Below are 24,328 nucleotides of genomic sequence, written 5' to 3'. Positions count from 1 at the left end.
TTTTGCCTAGAGACTGAAAGTATAATCTCAGATCTTGCATTGTTGCTGAATGTGGCATTAGGAATAATACACACATTTAGGATTTCTTGCACATCTTTCAGTTTGGAGTTCGGCAGATGAGGCAGACGGATCTCAAGGAACCAGGCAGATGTTCTCCAAAAGGAGGAATGTTTCTTGGAATGGCCTTGAAGTACCTAGGCATTCAAAACATTATGGCAAGGTCAACAGAAATTTTTATTGTCGAAGGCTTTCATGGGCTGTTGTAGGTTTTTTCGGGCTATATGACCATGTTCTAGAGGCATTCTCTCCTGACGTTTCACCTGCATCTACGGCAAGCATCCTCAGAGGTAGTGAGGTCTGTTGGAACTAGGAAAATGGGTTTATATATCTGTGGAATGACCAGGGTGGAACAAAGAACTCTTGTCTGTTGGAGCTAGGTGTGAATGTTCCAACTGACCACCTTGATTAGCATTTGATGGCCTGGCAGTGCCTGGGGCAATCTTTTGTTGGGAGGTGATTAGATGTTTGGAGGTGATTAGAGGAAACAATCAAGGACATCTAATCACCTCCCAACAAAAGATTGCCCCGGGCACTGCCAGGCCATCAAATGCTAGTTCCAACAGACCTCACTACCTCTGAGGATGCTTGCCATAGATGCAGGCAAAACGTCAGGAGAGAATGCCCGAAAACGTCAGGAGAGTCATATAGCCCGAAAAAACCCACAACAACTCAACAGAAATTGTTTGTGGTGTCCTATGGAAAAAATGGCCCACAGTGCACAAAGTGCAAAGTTTAATATTTCTAGTGGAGTGTCCAATACAAAAACTGAGACTCCCCACAGCCCAAACTGAAAACTAAATTTTATATGGGACAACAAAATTAGACACAAGGCCCTTCCATACAGCCATATATCCCAAAATATCAAGGCAGAATATCCCACAATATCTGGAATATCTGAGCCCATACTGCCATATATCCAAGTTCAAAACAGATGTGGGATTTTATTCAACTGTGTGGAAGGGGTTACAGAAGAGACCTTTAACTTGATGGGGGGAAAGAAGGTTTATGGGCATCCCTTGTGTAAAGCATGAGCTCAAAAATGTCTAGTGCCTCCAAGACTCCTCTTTTTTGTCAGAATAGTGGCTTATAGTTTGTTTACTGTACCATGCAATCTGTACTCAAGAAAGGGAACTTTGGTTTTATTAGAATAACCCTATGTAACAAAATTTGAAATAAAATCTGTCCCTGGTTGGAAAGTGTTATTCCTGTTTAATAGCGCAGTACTTCCTTTGACAGTAGTTGTTCTACTCCAGAAACTTTGTTTTAGAGGCTGCTGCAAACTATGTTGAATCAATTGAGACTCGATGAGATATTCATTGAAAAACTATAGCAAAATGTGCTGCTATAGTTTTTGTAACAAACTTTCCCCATGTTTTTACTACAATAGAACCAATTAGGAAATGACATTTATAACCCATGAACAAAATAAGCACTGTATATTCCGGCATATAAGACGACTGGGCGTATAAGATGACTCCCAACTTTTCCAGTTAAAATATAGAGTTTGGGATATACTTGTCGTAAAAGACTACCCCTCTTCCAATGCACACCAAAGAAAAAATGAAAAAGCATCAGATTTGATTTCAATATGGTAATTTTTCTATTACTGTACCTCCTTCTCTGCCTCTCAGATCTCGCACATGCACACCTGCACCACGTCACTGCAATCTTCTGGTGCGAGATCTGAGAGGCAGAGAAGGAAGTACAGTAATAGGATACAAGGATGGGTGAGATAGGTAAAAGAGGTGTGTTTTTCTGGGCCCAGAGCCACTCTATCTCTTTTTTCCATACTCCGGGCGCCGCAGATGCCTGCAGCTTGCTCCGTCCTTCACTTACACCTTCCTGGTGAGGTGCCCCTTCACCTCACCATTGGTACCACATTAAGTCCACAAATCCTGATGAATGGATTTTCTTCTACCATACTTGTACAGCGTCACCCTTAATGCTTTCATACAGTCGCTGCATACGGCAGGGATGCAGCCACTGCCATTTTTGAGCTTCCCCCACCATATACAGCAACCACAGATTCTCCAATCCAGATTGGAAGTTTCAGCACCCGCTCTATAAGACTACTCCCGGTGTATAAGACTACTCCTAGCGTATAAGACTATTCCCAGCATATAAGTCTACTCCCGCGTATAAGACAACCCCTGACCTTTGAGAAGATTTTCTTGGGTTAAAAAGTAGTCTTATATGGCAGAAAAAATGGTAATAAGAAAGATTGTTATTTTGATTCCACAGGCTCTGTGCCCAATGTGTTCTCTTTTGATTTAATCATAACAAGTCCCACTGATATTTATTTTATTTATTATTTATTTCAAATATTTGTACCCCGCCCTTCCCAACCCCTTGGGGGGACGATGACTCGGGGCAGCTTTCAATTGGCAGCAATTTGATGCCTCAATATATACATAATAAAAACAAACAGTCAATAATTATAAATAGTTAAAAACATTCAAACAATACAATTAAAATCTACTAAGAATTACCACTCTGGTGGCCCTTATTAGCTGAAAACTGTGATTGGATGCTCTAACAAATTTATCCATAATCCATTTCCAAGCCATTGTCAACATTGTTATTGTTATTGTTGCTTAATTACCCGAAGTCCTGGTCCCACATCCACGTTTTTAACTTTTTTCTAAAGGTGAGGAGGGATGAAGATGACCTAATTTCCCCGGGGAGTGAGTTCGACAGGTGGGGAGCCACCACCAAGAAGGCCCTGTCCCTCATTCCTGCCAAGCATGTTTGAGACAAGCGGGGCCGAGAGCAGGACCTCCCCAGAAGATCTTAAACTCCGAGGTGGGACTTAGAAGGAGATACATTCGGAGATATGAAGTTATTTCTCCTGTCTCATCCTGACAACAGGAATAGGACACCCGGCCCCAAATTGCCCAGTGAGCACTGAAGACAGCAATAGAGTTCACTGACCCAGTTCACTGGGTTGCGGTTAGCAGTGGGTTAAACTGCCAGCTACAGAAAATCTTGCTGACTGGAAAGTTGGCCGTTCAGGCCACAGGTTGGGATGAGCTCCCACCATCAGCCTAGCTTCTGCTTACCTAGCAATTTGAAAACAGCAATGTGAGTAGATAAATAGGTACCGCTTTGGTGGGGAGGTAAAAGGTGCCCCCAAAGGTATGCTGGCAATTCGATTAGGAAGGCATCCATGGACAACAGGCTCCTCAATGTGTAAAATGGAACAACAAGCTATGTTAAGAGACAAACTGTCCCAAAGTCACCCAGAAAATGACAGTATGGGATGCCTTTCTCTCTCCTACCACACCTCCTGAGCTCTTGACACCCCTTCTCTACTCAAGTCTATTAAAACAAGCAATGAGGGAATGATGTGTAGTATGGGGCCCATACATGGAATGAACTTATAATTTGCTAACAAGTCAATTTTCCCTCTCACCTCAGTACTTGAAGCTGTAATAAAAAACCTAGAGATAAAGAGAAAGTTGCTGATGGAAATGGTTTCACTGTCGCTGGTTTTACATCTTCACTGCCACATTGTGCAGGGGCTGCAAATGAGGCCATAATGCTTTATGATAGTCGGAGTCATTTTTATGACGGTAGATGGTGGGAGAATTGCTAGAGAAAGGTTAACCATATGCCACTTTTTAATTAGGAATAACCTCTGAATAACAAATGGCTGTGCTTGAATTTCATCGGGATTTTACTGGCACGTTCGTTTGGGTCTTTTGAAATTTGGGGACAATGCTGGTCACTTGAAAACTGGTGCCCCCATTGCTTCCTCTGCAAAAATGGATCCCTGCACGAGCTTTGAAAACAGGAATACAAAGGCACAAGCTAATGAAGACACACACCTTCAAAGCAAGCAAGGAGATTAAGAAGGACTCTCAGGATCATTCCTTGGTAATGTTCTTGAGTCTTTTTCCATGTAGTCATGGAAAGTCCATGTTACTTTTCCAATAGAAGTTAAGTAGATCCCTTGCATCCAAATCTCTTGAACACATTTCCAAACATAAATGGCTGAGACCCATTGACCCACCCAACCTCTTGTCCCTCAGATTGGCCCCCATTTGCCATGTCATCCCACTTCAGGATACATACAATGAGTTTCTAGGCCTCATGGTTGTTATACGAATATTACTTCTGCACGCTTGACATTAAAGACACTTTGGCCTCTTCCACACTGCCATATAATCTAGACCAGTGTTTCTCAATCTGGGGGTTGGGACTCCTAAGGGGTCGTGAGGGGGGTGTCAGAGGGGTCACCAAGGACCATCAGAAAACACGGTATTTTCTGCTGGTCATGGGGGTTCTGTGTGGGAAGTTTGGCCCAATTCTATCGTTGGTGGGGTTCAGAATGCTCTTTGATTGTAGGTGAACTATAAATCCCAGCAACTATAACTCCCAAATGTCAAGTCTATTTTCCCCAAACTTCACCAGTATTCGCATTTGGGCATATTGAGTATTCGTGGCAAGTTTGGTCCAGATCCATCATTCTATCATTGGTAGGGTTCAGAATGGTCTTTGATTGTAGGTGAACTATAAATCCCAGCAACTACAACTCCCAAATGACAAAATCAACCCCCCCCCCTCAACTTCACCAGTATTCAAATTTGGGTGTATCGAGTATTTGTGCTAAATTTGGTCCAGTGAAAGAAAATACACACTGCATACCTGATATTTACATTACGATTCATAACAGTAGCAAAATTACAGTTACAAAGTGGCAACGAAAATAACTATAAATCCCAGCAACTACAATTCCTAAATGTCAAGGTTTATTTCCCCCAAACTCCCCCAGTGTTCACATTTGGGCATATTGAGTATTCATGATTGGTCCAGATCCATCACTGTTTGAGTTCACAGTGCTCTCTGGATGTAGGTGAACTACAACTCCCAAAACTCAAGGTCAATGCCCACCAAACCCTTCCAGTATTTTCTCTTGGTCATGGGAGTTCTGTGTGCCAAGTTTGATCCAATTCCATCGTTGGTGGAGTTCAGAATGCTCTTTGATTGTAGGTGAACTATAAATCCCAGCAACTACAACTCCCAAATGACAAAATCAATCTCTAACCCCATCAGTATTCAAATTTGGACGTATTTGGTATTCATGCCCAATTTGGTCCAGTGAATGAAAATACATCCTGCATATTAGATATTTACATGACGATTCATACCAGTAGCAAAATTAGAGTTATGAAGTAGCAATAAAAATAATTTTATGGTTGAGGGACACCACAACATGAGGAACTGCATTAAGGGGTCATGTTATTAGCAAGGTTATCTAGATCATCAAATCAGATAATCCACGTTATCTGCTTTGAATGGGATTATATGGGTCTGCAATGCCATATAATCCAGTTCAAAGCAGATAATCTGGATTTTATATGGCAGTGTAGAAAGGGCCTTTGTCAGTGAGAATATGTTCGTAATATCAAAACACTGAATCTCTTTCATGTTTACAATAGCTGTAACACTCAAGGTTAGGCTGCAACTAACAGTAGGAAAATGGCCTTTTACCCACTCAACTGTTTTCATCACTCCCTGCATGGATGTGTGTACATAAAAGCCTTTTGCCTGGGCAGATAGTAGTGCTGGTTGGATCTCAATATATTTCCGTGACATCATAATTTTTTAATGTGTGTGTGTGTGGTCGCATTGCAGGAGCTTTCCCGCAGGAGCATATGAAGTAATATTTGCACAGAAAAAAAGAACTCCTTCTCCTTACCACTCAATTTCTATTGCACTTTGGGGATTATGCCCTAAAGCGATATACTGCCATTGGCAATAAAGGGAGAGCCAACTTCTATATCCCTTATGTTTACTAGACCAGTGCTCCTCAACCTTTGTCAGCCGTTGGCTGGGCTTCAGTTCCTGAACAGTAGTGAGGGATTTTATGAGCCAAAGCCCAATATATCTGGAGAAGCAAAGGTCGAGAAGCCCTGCTTTAGAAAAACATCCAAGTTTGACTACTGCAAGCTCTGATATGTTCACATGAAATATTAAGGCAAACAGAACTATGGTCACTTGAGAGTTGTAAAGTATCACTCCTGTTGTTGCTGTCTCGAGAGCTACTGTAAAGATCTAGAAGGAGACAGTACCAATGGTGATGGACTCTGGACAACCATTCTCAAAACAATGAGTGGGGAAAGTATGCTATTTGTATGATTTCCTAGTCTGGAGGAAGGAGGTTCAGAGGGTTCTTTGAGAAGAACCAGTAAAATGTAGGAGTAAGACTTCTAGAAACTAGGGTTTGGTTTTCCACTCAGCCATGGAAACCCATAAGTTAGAATCAAGTCAAAGACATATAAAAACAACAACTATAGTAACAGGTCCTTCGAATCCTTCATAAACAGTTACTGGTGCTATTCAACAGGCAGTTCTAAGTACTTCACCAAACTACAAATCTTGGGATTCAATCATGTGGAGACATGCAGTCAAAGTGGAATCAAACTGCTATAATTGTGCAGTGCGAATTTCTCAGGAAGTTCATTCTGCTAGCGTCAACATATCGGACCATTGAAAATTAGGAGTTTTACCCATAGTAATAGTTATCTACTCTTCCGATATCTTTAACAACCCGGAGCAAAATAAGAATGAGTCAGAAGAGAAAAATTAGGAAGGCAAGATTTAGAGAGAAAGGAGGATGTGGGGAGAGAATGTTATATTAGATAGCCATGAAAAAAACATGACAAGATATGCAATAGTGGTACATAAATGGGTGGAAATGGAGAAACAGACACAAGGGCAGCATAAGCAGGGATTGGTAGCATTTCTTAATTTGGCTAAGATAATTAGTTTTATACAATGTGCACATTCACACTATATGTGTGCACATATGCACATATGTGTGTGCCCACAGGAGTAGTCCCCCACCCTCTCTCTCATACACACAAATACAGAAACAGACTGAGCAGTAAAGGAAAATAAAGGCTATTCCCCATTAATTACAAAAATGGAAAGCAACTGGTAGTAAAAAAAAAAAGTGTGTGTGTGTGTGTCCTGATATGTGTACGTGCTTTTCTTCCCCAATTTGGAAAAGGACAAGGTAGGACCTTTCATTCCAATGTTACTTACAGTACAGCACAGGAATATATTCATCTTATTGGTTTTGTGTTGGATGACTAAGGTGGTTATTTATTTATTATGTCAGGGGTGAACCAAACTGTTCTACTGTATTAAAAAAAAACCCCCACAAAGTTTGCAAGCTTGGCATTCTATTAAATGTCCTTTGACCAGTAGCTGGCCACTTGGAGTGCCTCTGGTGTTGCTGTGAGAAGGTCCTCCATTGTGCATGTCGCAGGGCTCAGGGTGTATTGCAGTAGGTGGTCTGTGGTTTGCTATTCTCCTCACTTGCATGTCATGGACTCCACTTTGTAGCTCCATTTCTTAAGGTTGGCTCTGCATCTCGTGGTGCCAGAGCGCAGTCTGTTCAGCACCTTCCAAGGTGCCCAGTTTTCTGTGTGCCCAGGAGGGGGGGGGGGGTCTCTCATTTGATATCAGCCATGGGTGGTGTCTTAGTCCAAATGTATGGCAATGTTCAAGAAATGTACCCATTTCAAAAGCATTGTTTTGGACACATTGACACATGAACCGCAGGGTGATCTGGTAGCCTCCATGGTGAATCGGCAGGGCAATGGGGCAATCCCAGCACCCTGCCGACAGCGACACTTTCCCATCACACGTGGAGAAGTGTCACTGCATGGCTTCCCTCATTGTTCTAAATGGAACACGGGAAGCCTCCTGTGTTCTGGTCACAGCGTCATAAGATGCTTGCCCCCTAGTTCATTGACAGATCCTCATCGGAATATAGCCTGTATCATGTGATGGATAGCGTGGAGCTCTGCTGATCAGCTGTGTTGCAAGTGTCTAAGGACACTTGCAGCGAATCATGCGATAAAGTCCTAAGACAATATCTGTGAAGTGTTTGAACTATTGAAATAAAGTATACACAATCAGTTAAGACATTCAATCAATACATAGGAATTCTTCACTTGTGCCTTTCCTGTTCAGAATACAGCCACAGTGGCTTCATAGGTGGCCCAGAAAAAAATTGAATGGAACCTTCCCTCACATAGGCTTCTTCTAATGCTGCTGCTGATGCTATCTGTATTCAAGTTGTTTCTTATGGCAACCCTAAGGTAACCCTATCACTTTTTTTTTCTAGTAAAATGGAAAAATGCCTTTCTCCACTCTGATTCCACCCAAAAATTCCCTACCAGTGGCTCCCTGCTGAGCAATATGGTGAAGATGGGGGATGGTACATAGTTTCTCCAATTGGTGGGCTTTGGTGTGTGGTGGGTAAGTTTGAGGCCTCTCTCGGGCTGCTGGTGGCTGCTCTCTTCAGAAGTTGACACAACACCACCTTGACCAAAATAGATCCACAGCATGCATATGACACCACTTTTCCACTTGTTCAGATGGTGGAAATTACATCACTGCAAACTAGAACACAACGATTCAGTGAGAAAACAGACGTGTTCTCACCTATTTCTTTTTTCTGCCATTGCCTCCCTCCATCCGGCCCTGTTTGGATGAGCGACAAATATGCAGAGAGAAATTTGCTTCTCTTGCATTGCTTGAAAACCATCTTTTCAACCCATCTCTGTTTAGAGAGAACAAAAATACCCTCTAAGGCTGCAACAGTACAGACCAAAATGGTACTTTCACAGAAGTTCGGGTCAGGCTATTACTTGAGACGGGGTGAAGTTTAGCAAGGAAGCGGATTGACTCCTCTCCCATACAAATACCAGAAGTCTGCAAAGTATGGAGCAGATTTCAGCACAAGTTTACTTTCGCGCCCACCCCCTACCCCCTTCTAATGAATTTTCATGGCAGCACTTACCCCAGCCGCCGCGATTCATAAGAGAAAATTAAAAACCTGCCTTGAAACCTGGATGACAATGCAGCTAACATCTTGCAGTTGCTGGCATTATCCTTTTGAGAACCTTTCAGCTCCATTTCTATGCCACATTGTTTTCTCTCACAAAAACATATTTTAAATATGAAACATTGAATGTTCATTGCTGCTTTATATCAATTTTTTATTCATTGTGTGTTGGAGGCAAAGGGCATGGTTTTATATAGAATCTACACTGAACGTCTGATTTTGCAATTTTATGTGACTGCACTGATTCCCCTAGTCATTTATTTTATTTTATTTTATTCAAATTCAGAAGTTATTCTGGGAATGCTACAAGTTTCTGTTGGAGTTGCCAAGTTCCCAAAGACTTGAAAACAAGAGGGTAGGGCCTGGCAAGCTTCTGGGATGTTGAACACACGGGATCCCTTTTCCTTTCTTTTAAACTATTCCTGAACCTCCTCTTGATGTTCTTCTGAGCTCCAGTTTGAATAGTACCATTTGTGTCAAGGTTGGGGATGGTTTATACTATAGTTCCCATAATCCCTTACCATATTGGTCATGCTGACTGGACCATTTCAGAATTGAAGTCCTTCTGATGCTCTCCAACTCTGCTCTATACAACCTGTTTTCAATACTAGTGGGCCAACACAGTTATGGACCTAAATGGCAGCAGTTGCAAGTGGTTAGAAAATAGCATTTTCATTTCAGTACTGTTCCATTATCTGGGCATAGGCCACTAGGGGGTGCTAGAGAGAGAAGGGTAGTTCATTTTACAGGAGGAGTTGAAGGAGAAAAACCATTTCCCCAATTTTCTCTGGTTATGTCCCCTCTCCCCTTCCCATATGATAAACCAGGGTTGTTTCCATGACAGGGACATAGGTGTGGGGGAATAACAGGAAAACAGAGGGGTTTTACTCCTTCAACCCATCCTCCACTCCCATAAAATGGACTATCTTTCTCTGGCACCCCCTTGTGGCCTCCTACCAGACAACAGAACAATACTTTTATTTCTGAGCCTGTTCTTAGGGATGCTATTTTGGTGATATTCCAACCGTGTCATAGAGTTATGCCATTTTGGGTATTTTATTTATTTATTTACCATATTTGTATACCGCTTTTTTCGGCCAGGAGGCAACTCAAGGTGGTTCACAGTCGGCAACAATTTGATGGCACAACAATTAAAAGACGATTAATACAGTCAAATACTACAGGGTGAGGCAGCATAACTTCCATTTTTCAAAACTTAATAAAACCCATTGTATGAATCAGAATTTTTTAATATAATGCAGGCGTATACTTAAAGTTTTGTTTTACATAGTTTTGAAGTGGGTTAAACCCCTGTGCCGGCAGGACTGAAGACCGACAGGTCGCAGGTTTGAATCCGGGGAGAGGAGGATGAGCTCCCTCTACCAGCTCCAGCTCCTCATGCGGGGACATGAGAGAAGCCTCCCACAAGGATGATAAAAACATCAATTCATCCGGGCGTCCCCTGGGCAACATCCTTGCAGATGGCCAATAATCTCACACCAGAAGTGACTTGCAGTTTTTCAAGTCGCTCCTGACACGACAAAAAAAAAAAGATTGTTTTGTATTGATGTTTTGATATTGCTTTTATTATTGTTGTTCTATGGGCTCAGCCTTATGTAAGCCACACCGAGTCCATTGGGGAGATGGTAGTGGGGTATAAATAAATTATTATTATTATTATTATTATTATTATTATTATTATTATTATTATTATCTCCTTACCAAAGTCATTATCCAGTTGCATCCTCAGGTCGTTCAATGATTTCATATTTACTAGATTATGCTGCATTAGCGAAAGCTTGTTTGAAAAGCCAGATTTTAACCTTTCTGCAGAAGGTCAGAAGAGAGGGGGTTGCTCTTCTATCCCTAGGCAGGGTGTTCTACATCCAAAGGGCCACTGCCGAGAAGGCCCTGATTCTTGTCCCCGCCAAACGCATCTGCAAAGATGGAGGGACCGAGAGCAGGGCCCACCATCTTAAGAGTCCTAGATTTTATTTATTTATTTATCGTGTCAGGGGCAACCAGACAATTGTATCACATTTCTAACAGAACAAAACAAACAAACAAACAGACAAAACACAAAATTTGCAAGCTTGGTAGTTGATTAAATGTCCTTTGACCAGTATCTGGCCACTTGGAGTGCCTCTGGTGTTGCCGCAAGGAGGCCCTCCATTGTGCATGTATCAGGGCTTAGGTTGCATTGAAGCAGGTGGCCAGTGGTTTGCTCTTCTCCACACTCGCATGTCGTGGATTCCACTTTGTAGCTCCATTTCTTAAGATTGGCTCTGCATCTGGTGGTGCCAGAGCACAGTCTGTTCAGCACCCTCTAAGTCGCCCAGTCTTCTGTGTGCCCAGGGGGGAGTCTCTCATTTGGTATCAGCCATTGAGCCTGGCACTTTTGGACTCTTGCTTGCTGAGGTGTTCGAGCGAGTGTCTCTGTAGATCTTAGAAAACTATTTCTTGATTTAAGTTGTTGACGTGCTGGTTGATACTCAAACAGGGGATGAGCTGGAGATGTCACTGCCTTGGTCCTTTCACTATTGGCTGCTACTTCCTGGCAGATGTCAGATGGTGCAATACTGGCTAGACAGTGTAATTTCTCCAGTGGTGTAGGGCGCAGACAGCCCGTGATAATGCGGCATGTCTCATTAAGAGCCACATCCACTGTTTTAGCGTGGTGAGATATGTTCCACACTGGGCATGCATGCTCAGAAGCAGAGTAGCATAGCGCAAGGGCAGATGTCTTCACCTTGTCTGGTTGTGATCCCCAGGTTGTGCCAGTCAGCTTTCGTATGATATTGTTTCTAGCACCCACTTTTTGCTTGATATTCAGGCAGTGCTTCTTGTAGGTCAGAGCACGGTCCAGGGTGACTCCCAGGTATTTGGGTGCGTTGCAATGCTCCAGTGGGATTCCTTCCCAGGTGATCCTCAGAGCTCAGGATGCTTGTCTGTTCTTAAAGTGAAAGGCACAGAGTCCTAGATGGTTCATAAGGAGAGATACGTTCAGATAGGTAAGCAGGGCCTACTGCTGGTCCTTGTCAGGATATTGGAGCCTTGATAATTGCCTCAAAATGCCAGGGATCAATTCCAGACCTGAAGCAGAACCTCCATAAACCAAGCAGCCCAATTCAGTATACAGACATGTGCCACTAGCAGAGATCAATACCGAACAAACTGCATGGAGAATAACTAACTCATAATGATACTAGCAACTGCTGAGTCAAGCTACTGGGTGACAGGGAAAGTCAAACACGTATACGCAAATTTATGCAGCGTGCTGGTGAGGAATTCAGAATGAGGCTTGCAAGCCCTTCCACAGAAGTTCCAACACCACTTTTTTTCAAAAAAAGCCTCCAGTAGCCTGCGAAATATCAAAGCAGGTACATCAAAAACAGACAAAAAATATTCCTTCTCATCCAAATCCAGAAATGTTCTTAGCTGTTCCTGATGGCAAATTGTCCCAGTGGGCTTCTGGGAATTGTAACCTGATTTTTACGAGTGTGTTTTTCAATTTTTGGCAGCTATGAGCCAACCTGACTGCTTGCCTGCTTGCCTATTGGGATCATCTTCAAGCCACCAAAAGAGACGAGCTTGGTTTTCACCAGCAGCGTGTGGGGTCTTTCCTACGCTTTCTGTACTCCCTCTCGAGTGATGCTTTGTTTAGCAATGCTTGAATAGTCTTTTAGAAATTATTTCAGGAAAATGTTTTGGTTTGTCAAGAGCTGTTTCACTGAACTGTTTTTTTTCCCTTTTGTCTGCTTTTAATAAGTTTTTACTGCAGCTGTATCGCTGCTGTCTTATTTCCTGATACTATTTTAAGGTTTGAATATTCGGCAGCAACTGATGCCTCCAACTGTTACTTTATTGTGTTTTCAGTTCTTCCTTCAGAAAAGGTGGGGTATGAATGCTTTGTGCACGTTTACAATGCGCACTGTTCTTTGTGGCAATTGTGGACCTCCCTTGTTTGTGTGGCCTTAGAAGGGCCAATGTGGTGAATGCCTTCTGTAAGAAAATCTCAATTCTGTTCATAAATAAATCATACATTTCTGTATTCTCTTTCTCTCTTCTTCCCTCCTTTCTCCCACCTTTGCATTTGTATTTTACTAGAGGTGATATTCCCGAATCCCCTTTCTCCTGTATTTCAATCTGCAAAGGCAGGCACCATGCAATTAAATGTCTGGATCAACTCAGTCAGTGGAACATACCATTCAGCTAAAGGTAAAATAAATAAATATACATTCACTCTCTAGAGTCTTTAAAATACACATTCCCAAGGTTTGCTCTACTTCTATGCTTCCTCTCCGGGTTTTGTCTCCTTCTCCTCCAGATATTATTCTCTGCCTGGATGCCAATTCATTTTTTTCTAAAACTGTTTATAGGGTTACAGTCTCATTATGGAAGGCACACTAAGATGAGAAAGGAGGAGGGATAGGAAAAGGAAAGGAGGAGGCAGGACAAAGCAAGGCTCCAAAGAGCCGTACTTTTAGGAGGTGTGTGGATTTCATAACAGAGCAGAAAGGCTGAGTGTCAGGCAAGAGTTCACTCCATTGCCTGGCAGCCCCAGTGAGAAAGAATAGACGCACAATGTCTAACTAGGAGTACCAGAGGAGCAAAGGCAGAGAGAGAAGAAAGAGGCAGCACTCTGCAAGCATATGAAAGTACTTGCAAGGAGCGGAGTGAATCTAGGAAGAGGAAATCAGAGGAGAACCTTGGCATTGCGATGCACTGCCTGTTTCCTCAAGCCTTGAGGTGTTTCTAAGCAAGTGCCGGCCTTTTCTGGATTAAAATGCACTGAAGTCTCAGGGCCCTTCCACACAGCCCTATATCCCACAATATCAAGGCAGAAAATCCCACAATATCTGCTTTAAATTGGGTTATTTGAGTCCACAATCAATGGGATCTCTATGCAGATGCATTACTCCTTTCCTCCAAAATCCAAGGAAGCCCCTCGGGTCCTGGACCAGTGCCTGGTCACTGTGATGGGCTGAATGAGGGCCAACCAGGCTGAGTTTGATTCGGGGGGGGGGGGGGGGCTGAGTCTGAGTGAAAGAGGGTCTACCCTAGCAAATCTTTTGTATCGTTACCCCAATACTCCCATGCATATGAGCTATATTGAGCATGGTGATCAGATCATGATATGAATAAACATAACACTTTAAATAATGTACCAGTAAGACCTTTTCACATACCACTATGAGAATTTCGGGGGGGGGGGGGGTTTGAAGGCCCCGAAGCCCCCCCCCCCCCCCGGCTACATGCCTGGGGCCAACAGTTTGAAATTGAATCCCGACAAGACAGAGGTCCTCCAGGTCAGTTGCTCAGCCAAACAGGGTTACACTCCCCTTGAAGTCACAGGTTCACATCTTGGGGATCCTCCTGGACTCAGCGCTGACACTTATTTATTTATTTACAGTATTTATATTCCGCCCTTCTCATCCCACAGGGGACTCAGGGTGGATTACAATGTACATATACATGGCAAACATTCAATGCCATAGACACACAACATATATAGACACACTCAAGGTACGGGTTATTACCTATAAAGCTCTAAACGGTTCAGGATCCGCCTACCTGCCTGACCATATCCTCCCCTACAAGCCCACATGGTCCCTAAGATCTTCTGGGGATGCTCTTCTCTCGCTCCCGTCCCCGTCTCAGGCGTGGTTGGTTGGGACGAGAGAGGGCATTCTCGGTGGTTGTTCTGGTACGGCTGTACCAGGAGCTTTTGTTTGCTTTGCATTGAATGTTTGTTTGCAGTCCTGGGTTTCAGGGACTCTGCAGATAGGAGGCTTCTTTTGGTTGCAGTTATAGGGCAAGCCACCTGTCCATCATCATTAAGTTTTGGTCCCGCCCCTTGCTCAGGGCAATTGGGAAGGGAAGGGAGCCATTTTTTAGTAAGTCTCAGGCAGATTAGCCATTGTACAGGACGTGTGTAAACATCCCCTGTACAAAAGCTTCAACCTTTAAGAATTTCCAGGGTTACAGAAATTCCAACAGAAACAGAAGGAAAAGACTCTCCAAAGTCTTTCCAGGGAAACAGCCCTAAAGATCAAAGAACTCCAGCTGAAGAGACTACAGGCTTTGCTGGTAGGTCCACTCGGTGCTTTGAGACGCAGTTCAACCCGGTAGTGGTGCCCACATCAGTTAGGTTAAAGTTTCAGTCAGCCTGGGAGAAGTTAAAAAGGGGATTTTCCTTTAAAGAAGAAGTTATTGAAGATAAATTGCCTGTCCTTCGTGGGCAAGTTTAGGAATTCACCAGTTGCCCAAAAGCTTGGAATCATTTACTTAACTTTACTGAAGACAAGAGAAGTTTCTGTTTGATTGTTCATTAATAAAAGACTTTGTTGTACTTCTCAAACCATCTAAAGACTGTTTGTGGTGGAAACCTCTGAGAACTTCTCTCCAGGCCCCCTGGCTTCCCGTTGGGCAAAGGTTGCACGTCCTGTTTTAAAGACAACTATTTACAGGCCCAGTGCACGACAGAACAGTGGTGGCCCCTCGTCTCTGGAACTCCCTCCCCAGGCTGGCACCCTCCCTTTTCACATTCCGTAAGGAATTAAAGATGTGGATGTTTCTTTGTGTATTTGATTGAGTCATGATCTGAGCCCATCTTTGAATAATATCACATTATTATAAAATATATATTTTCTAAGTTTTAAGTTGAATTAATCCTGCTCAATTGCTCTGTTTCATGCTATTTCCTATTCTATTATACGTTTCTAACCACCATATTGAACCACTTACCTTTGAATTAGTTCGCACAGTGGCCCCCCCCCCCCCCCCCCCCCAGTTAGGCTGTTGTTGCTTGATACTCATTTTTTTACTGTTGCTGTTTTATGCTGTTTTAAATTGTTATTGTTTTTGCTTTTTTGCTTTTAATTGTACTTTGCCTGGGCTTAGCCCGATGTAAGCCGCCCTGAGTCTCTTCGGGGAGATGGAGGCGGGGTAGAAAAAATAAAGTTCTTCTTTTTTGCCTTGATATTTTGGGATATAGGGCTGTGTGGAAGGGTCCTCAGATAACCCAATTCAAAGCAGATATTGTGGGATTTCCTGCCTTGATATTCTGGGATATAGGGCTGTGGGGAAGGGGCCTCAGAGTCACATTGTCATATGTACTTTCTTTAAAAATGTGCAAAGAGAGCATTACTCGAAGCTCATCAGCACCTCTTTGAAGGATTCTTCATGAGCATGGAGTGTTTGTGCACCATTTTTGCTGATTCTAGCCCAAGAATCCCAGTTATCTCTCTGTTTCTCCATCTCTGTATTCTGTTGCTTCCATGCTCCCCACCAACACTGAACTTCCCTTCTATAGCTCAGAGAATCTCTCTCTCAAAGCACCTGAGATCTCCAATTCTTAGTAGGTCAGTTCCTGTGATTCGCTTTCACTACTAAAACATCAACTGATCATCCCGGGCTGTTAGCCAAGAAAGAAAGAACCAATTAGCAGCAGTAACCCTATCTTTAAAACATGTATGAGCAGATAATACTGAGCATGGGCAGCAGTAAAGGTGGAGAGGGAAAGATCAAGAAAGAAGAATATTGCAATGCATTTATATTGGCAATACGGTAATAGTACAACATCAAGAGCAAGGAGGGCGGATTTTACACATAATGATGGACTGAAAAACAGCAAGATTAAGCAAAGCATAATCACAAGAGGGGCAAAGAACATACTGAAATTCAGAGTTTATATTGCACAACCAACTAGAACAGTGGTTCTCAACCTTGCTAATGCCGCGACCCCTTAAAACAGTTCCTCATGTTGTGGAGACCCCCCCCCACCATAAAATTATTTTTGTTGCTTCTTTATAACTGTAATTTTGCTCCTGTTATGAATTGTAATGTAAATAGCTGTTATTCAGGATGTATTTTCATTCACTGGACCAAATGTGGCACAAATACCCAATACACCAAAATTTGAATACTGGTGGGGTGGGGGGGGGGGGAGTTTGTCACTTAGGAGTTGTAGTTGCTGGAATTTATAGTTAACTTACAATCAAAGAGCATTGTGAACTCCACCAGTGATGGAATTGAACCAAACTTGGCACACAGAACTCCCATGACCAGCAGAAAACACTAGAAGGGTTAGGTTGGTTTTGCCTTGAGTTTTGGAGTTATAGTTCACCTACATCCAAAGAACACTGTAAACTCAAACAATGATGAATCTTGATGTCAAACTCAGCATGAATACTTAATATGCCCAATCATGAATGCTTTTGGGAGTTTGGGGAAAATAGACCTTGACATTTGGGGGTTGTAGTTGCTGGGATTTATAGTTCACCTATAATCAAAGACAATTCTGAACCCCACCAATGATAGAATTGGGGCAAACTTCCCACACAAAACGTGCATGATCAATAGAAAATACTGTGTTTTCTGATGGTCTTTGGTGACCCCCCTGACACCCCCTGGCGACCCCCCCAGGGGTCCCGACCCCCAGGTTGAGAAACGCTGAACTAGAAGGAGAGAGGGCTGAAATTACAGGACCCTTTCTCCCTCTGGCCCCTTCTATACTGCCATATAATCCAGATTATCAAAACTGAGAAAACGCATTATCTGCTTTGAACTGGATTATATGAATCTACTCTGCCATATAATCCAGTTCAAAGCAGATAACCTGGATTGCATATGGCAGTGTAGAAGGGGCCTCTGTCTTCTTGGCCATTAATGAGTTCTCCATGGAAGGGTTTGAGAATAGGGGGGATTAATGTCGCGATTTCAATTGATCCCAATAAAGGTATTGTCCACCTGTGTTATGAGAGGCAGAGCAACCTCTTGTTTAGATTATACTTAAATGGCATGGGTTATACACTATTTATTTATTTATTTATTTACAGTATTTATATTCCACCCTTCTCTCCCTTGCAGGGGACTCAGGGTGAATTACAACGTACATATACATGGCAAACATTCAATGCCATAGACACACAGAGGCTATTTAACACTCTAGCTTCATGAGAGTATTCTGGCCACCAGGGGTGCTGTTGCTTCACCGTCCATTTTGTGACACTGCTGGAGCACTTCCTCATTCTTTTGCTTGCTTGCTGGAGATTTTATGGTGTCGTAAATTAATTAAATTAGCCTCCCCGCATAAACAGTACCTAAATATCCTACTTGACAGATGCAACTGTCTTTCGGGCTGTGTGCCATCGCGCCTGGGGTCTATAGATCTTAGTGAAAGAAATATGGACGTGACACCTCTCCTCAGGGGATTGCTTCTTGCCCTCCTTTAGAGAACTGGAACTTCCAAGGACCAAGACACTATAGATAACTCGAAATAGTCTTTATTGTTCACAATGAGTTATCTTCCTTAGGCATAAACTTGATATTCAAAAGGGATAAAGAAAACATACGTTACAGTCTTTGGAGTCTTGGGTCCAAGGAGTTTTGCAGCTGAGAAGCTTTCCAAGTTCCCTCTTTCTCAATGGCTGTGAAGGCCTGAGCTTTCACAACCCCAGGCCCATGACCTATAATTGAAGGCACAAAGTCTTCCTCTTGATGCCAAGGGACTGGTTTGAAGGCGCTTAAGATTCTGCAACATTGTCCAGGTGAGCTGGATATGAAGTATGAATCTTAAGAGTACAAACGTAAGAATTGGTGAAGAAAGATGACTTAACTGAGGGCCTTTGGAGCTAAGCCCTTCTCACATCCATCTGCTGAGATGTTTTGATGGTAGAATGAAAAGAAAGCCCTGCGCTCTTCCCCAGGAAGGGGAGGAGCCAAACAATTAAGCAGGGGAGGCAATTCAACAGATGCAAACAACATTAATAGAAAGCAATAGATAGCCAAACAATTCAACTGTACATTCACATACACGTGGGGCCTGACCAGGCATGTAGCCAGGGGGGGGGGGGGGCTCGGGGGGCTTCAGCCCCCCCCGAAATTCTCATGGTGGTTCGCGAAAAGGCCTTACTGGTGCATTATTTAAACTGTTATGTTTATTCATATCATGATCTGATCACCATACTCAATATATCCCATATGCATGGGGGTATTGGGGTAATGATACAAAAGGTTTGCTAGGCTAGACCCTCTTTCACTCAGACTCAGCCCCCCCGAAACTCAGCCCCCCCCCGAAACCCCCCCTGAACATTTTTTTAGCCCCTCCCCGAAACGAAATCCTGGCTACGGGCCTGGGCCTGACGTGCCTTCACAGGCTACAAAAGTCGACAGCAAGCTACACAAATGGTTGGAAGCTCACTCCGACCTGGCCTGGCTTCGAACTCATGACCTTTAGGTAAGTAGTGATCTTAATGCAGCTAACTTCCAGCCAGCTGCACCATAGTCCCATGCTCACAGTTTGAGCTATCCCCCCAATTTGAGAATAAGCACTACTTTTTCTGAAGGTTCAGATTAAGGAGGCTGGAGCAGTTCCAGGAGAGAAGCACAAAAATCGAATGAACAAGCAGTTCACAAAGTACAAGAGGCAGAAGAGGAAGGGGAGAAAAACTCCTAAGCCAATGCATTTTCAGTCTTTCAATTTCTGTAAGATTATGCCTGATCCCACATGCTAATACCTAAAATGTTGACAATAATAAAAGCAACAATCCATCTCAACACATTGAAAAATGGGATGCAAAGAACAAAAATGAAAAGCTAAGCATTTTAGGAAATATGTCATAGTAATTATATCCTCAGAGTCACGTAGAAAACAGTCACACGTAGAGAAGCTGATCCAGAGATATTTTAAAACCAGCCCATAACATGTTTACCATAAGCCACCCATTTACAGGTCTACTGAAAAGTAAAAGGGAGATGTAGCACAGTACAAAACACATAAAATGGACTAGACTACTTGGGGAAAACAAGGGCAACACTGGATGTTAACAGAGCATCTACAATCCAGTCCTTTGCAGAGAAGAATGCCAATGACAATAATTAACTAAGACCTCATCACATTAGGAGTCCCCTGTAGTGTAGCAGGTTAAACCCTTGTGCTGGCAGGACTTAAGACAAACAGGTCTCAGGTTCGAATCCGGGGAGAGTGCGGATGAGCTCCCTCTATCAGCTCCAGCTCCTCATGTGGGGACATGAGAGAAGCCTCCCACAAGGATGGTAACACATCAAAACATCTGGACATCCCTGGGCAATGTCCTTGCAGACGGCCAATTCTCTCACACCAGAAATGACTTGCAGTTTTCTCAAGTTGCTCTTGACACGACAAAACAAAACAAAACAAAAAACAACCTACTAGAGAATGAATCCACTTTAAATCTGGTTTCTGCCTCCTGCAAAATTCTGGGGTTTGTAGTTTAGGGAGGAGCCTTGAATAGCCTTCCCTGGAGACTAGGACATGGAACAATGGCTTCAAACTACAAGAAAGGAGATTCCATCTGAACATGAGGAAGAACTTCCTGACTGTGAGAGCCGTTCAGCAGTGGAACTCTCTGCCCCGGAGTGTGGTGGAGGTTCCTTCTTTGGAAGCTTTTAAACAGAGGCTGAATGGCCATCTGTCAGGGGTGATTTGAATGCTATATTCCTGCTTCTTGGCAGGGGGTTGGACTGGATGGTCCATGAGGTCTCTTCCAACTCTTTGATTCTATGATTCTATAATTCTATGAGTTCTGCAGGAGGGAGAAACCAGATTTTAAGTGGATTCATTCTCTAGTGTGAGATCACATTATTCTTGACAAAAGCAATATTTTGAGGGCACATTTTTCTGTCCTGTCAACACCCAGCAATTCACCACAAAAAAGTGCAAAGCTACTGGGGGATCCAGTCCTCCTCTACAGACTCTTAGTAACCTTTCAGGCAGATATCCACACAATAAGGAAGAAATCCACACAAATATGCTATACATAGATTTACCATCCCATTTAAGACACCCACTACCTTCAGATAAAACACTGAGAACACACACACAAGCCCTCCCAGAAATATTCCCATTTACACAAAGCTCCTATCAACTTGTTTAACACTCCAGCTTCCTCCAGATGATGCAACCAGAATGCACAGGAGCTCAGAGGATGCAAGGGCACAAAGCATTCAATTTAACTTCTACAGATATAATTACACTAATTAACAAAATTTGAAAAAAAGAGCTGTTCCTGGTTGGAAAGTGCTATTTCCTGTTTAATTATGTGGCACAGTAGAGTCTTGCTTATCCAACCTTCTGTATTATCCAACGCAGTCTGCCTCCTGTCCAGATCCACAGATGTTTCCATACATTGTGATGTTTTGGTGCTAAATTCGTAAATACAGTAATTTCTATTTATTTATTTTATTTATTTACAGTATTTATATACCGCCTTTCTCACCCCAGTATATGAATTCTGTAAATAAATAAAATAAATTTCTATGTAAAGTTACCATGTATTGAACTGCTTTTTCTGTTGATTTGTTGTAAAAATGATATTTTAGTGCTTAATTTGTAAAATCATAATATAATTTGACATTTAATCGGCTTTTCCTTAATCGCTCCTTATTATGCAACATTTTTTGCTTATCCAATGGTCTACCGGCCCATTTATGTTAGATAACCAAGACTGTACTTACTGTATATACTCGAGTATAAGCCTAGTTTTTCATCCCTTTTTGTAGGCTGAAAAAGTCTGCCTCGGCTTATACTTGAGTCAAGATATTTTTATTATTTTACTCTGTTATTGTTATTATTATTATTTTAAATTTATTATTTTACTCTATTTATTATTATTATTATTACATTTATTATTTTACTTTCTTATTGTTATTTTGACATTTATTATTTTACTCTATTATTACTGTTATTATTATATTTCCCTTATTTTCCTCTATTATTATTATTTTTATAACATTTATGATTTTCCTCTCTTTATTATTATTATTATGAGTTGCCTTCAGGCTGATATGGGTGGGATACAAATGTTGTAAATAAATAAAATTAATAATTTGAAGGATACTTAAGCACATTTACATCGAAGAAGCTTAGAATAATGGTTTAATCCAGTGTTTCTCAACCTGGGGGTCGGGATCCCTGGAGGGGTCACAAAAGGGTGTCAGAGGGGTCGCCAAAGACCATCAGAAAACACAGTATTTTCTGTTGGTCATGGGGGTCTCTGTGTGGGAAGTTTGGCCCAATTATATCATTGGTGGGGTTCAGAATGCTCCTTGATTGTAGGTGAACTATAAATCCCAGCAAATACAATGCCCAAATCCCAAGGTCTATTTTCCCAAAACCCCACGAGTGTTCACATTTGAACATATTGAGTATTCGTGCCAAGTTTGGTCCAGACCCATTATTGTTGGAGTCTGGATATAGGCGAACTTCAACTTCCAAACTCAAGGTCAAACCCTTCCAGTATTTTCTGTAGGTCATGGAGTTCTGTGTGCCAACTTTGGTTCAATTCCATAGTTGATGGGATTCAGAATGCTCTTTGTTTACAGGTTAACTCTAAATCCAGCAACTACAACTCCCAAATGGCAAAATCAATCCCCCCGCCAACCCCACCAGTATTCAAATTTGGACATACCGGGTATTTGTACCAAATTTGCTCCAGTGAATGAAAATACATCCTGCAGATAATTATTTACATGGTGATTCATAATGTTAGGGTTCTGGTTGGGGGTCACCACAACATGAGGAACTGTATTAAGGGGTCATGCCATTAGGAAGGTTGAGAACCACTGGTTTAATCTATTGTCGAAGGCTTTCATGGCTGGAATCACTAGGTTCTTGTGGGTTTTTTCGGGCTATATGGCCATGTTCTAGAGGCATTTTCTCCTGACGTTTCGCCTGCATCTATGGCAAGCATCCTCTCACTACCTCTGAGGATGCTTGCCATAGATGCAGGCGAAACATCAGGAGAAAATGCCTCTAGAACATGGCCATATAGCCTGAAAAAACCCACAAGAACTTAATGGTTTAATCATTTAATCATAATCATAATAATTAAACCTCTGAGGATGCTTGCCATAGATGCAGGCGAAACGTCAGGAGAGAATGCTTCTAGAACATGGCCACATAGCCCGATAAATCTACAACATTCCAGTGATTCCAGCTATGAAAGTCTTTGACAATACATTAAACATTTTTAACAGTTTCAACACAAGAATCTGGTAGGAATAAAACAAAGCGGGCATTAGGTAATACAGCAGTAGGGCTAATTACCAAAATTATGCCTAAGAACTGTAAATTCAAGCAGACCAAATAAATAGTATGATTATTTTATTATCCACTTTGTTTTTATCCCACATTTCTCCTGACTCAAAGTGGCGAATAATAAATACAAAGCAATGCTAATAAAAACAAAGAGAATACATTAATTATTAAAAAATACATATAAAATTTTAAAAAATGAACCATTTAGGAGATTAAAACTTTCAACATGAAAAATATTGAAATGCATGTACTGACCTTTCCTGCCTCTCTAATTTTCTCTGTCTACGGGGGATACTGTTTACTCTTTTTCCTGCTGCTTTCTCCCTGGTCTGCAAGGCACAGGTGGTACAAAGAAGGGATGAGTTGGAGGTGAAAACCCTTTGTTCCATTTGGCTGTGGATGCCCTTGATGGCTGCCAATTTTACAAAAGAAAGTTCAATATATCCATTTTTTGAAGGGAGGTCCAGAAACTCATCTTGCTCAGCAACCTGTTTTACCTGCTCTTTTTACTAACTTTTGAGCTGAAGTCTAGCTTGCCACTATGCCTGCTCCTAGCCAAGGCTATAGAAAGGTTTGAGCACCCAACATGCTCATTAATCCTCCAACCAGCAATAAAGATCTTGGGAGAATGAGGAAATGCCTAAGTACACTCAGATATTTCACCCCTTTAGCACTGGTCTGCTAGTTAGTGAGAAGCCTGGAGCAGTTTTGTCAGCTGAAGCAATTGGGGATCAGTCCTGCCTTAGAGCCATTCATCTGGTAATGTTGATCAGCTGAGTATGCCTTGAGGCAGCAGCAGTTCAAGTTTTAACCAAAGACTCCATTGCTAGCTGGCTAATATCCAACTGCACATGTTTGGAGTTACCTACACAGGTGAAAAAAATCATACAACACACAGGCCCTTTCTACACTGCCATATAATCAAGCCCCCTTCCACACAAATGTATAAAATCAACATTAAACTGGACTGTATGGCAGTGTGGACTCTGCAACTTTCCATACAGCCATATAACCCAGAATAGCAAAACAGACAATCCACAAGATCTGCCTTGAATTGGGTTATCTGAATCCACACTGCCCAGTTCAAAGCAGATATTCTGGGTTATATGGCTGTGTGGAAAGGCCCCAAGAATATCAGAGCAGATAATCCACATTATCTGCTTTCATAGAATCATAGAATCAGAGTAGGAAGAAACCTCATGGGCCATCCAGTCCAACCCCCTGCCAAGAAGCAGGAATATTGCATTCAAATCACCCCCGACAGATGGCCATCCAGCCTCTGTTTAAAAACTTCCAAAGAAGGTGCCTCCACCACACTCCGGGGC

The 24,328-nt window shown here is 42.3% G+C and overlaps 1 protein-coding gene across 2 annotated transcripts in view; it reads right to left on the bottom strand.

Annotated features, from left to right (window-relative positions):
• NRP2 (neuropilin 2) overlaps nt 1-23,407 on the bottom strand; it is a 386,206-nt gene extending 362,799 nt beyond the window's left edge. For both annotated transcript variants that reach the window (XM_060782906.2, XM_060782908.2), the window contains exon 1: nt 23,259-23,407. In XM_060782906.2, coding sequence (XP_060638889.2) covers nt 23,259-23,392 — 134 coding nt within the window. In that variant the 5' untranslated portion in view covers nt 23,393-23,407. The remainder of the gene's footprint in view (nt 1-23,258) is intronic.
• Between the last annotated feature and the right edge of the window lie 921 nt (nt 23,408-24,328).

This window comes from Anolis sagrei, chromosome 1 (assembly GCF_037176765.1).
Source record: "Anolis sagrei isolate rAnoSag1 chromosome 1, rAnoSag1.mat, whole genome shotgun sequence".
Lineage (NCBI taxonomy): Eukaryota > Metazoa > Chordata > Lepidosauria > Squamata > Dactyloidae > Anolis > Anolis sagrei.
Note: the sequence above shows the minus strand (reverse complement) of the source record. Positions and strands in the feature narration are given on the sequence as shown.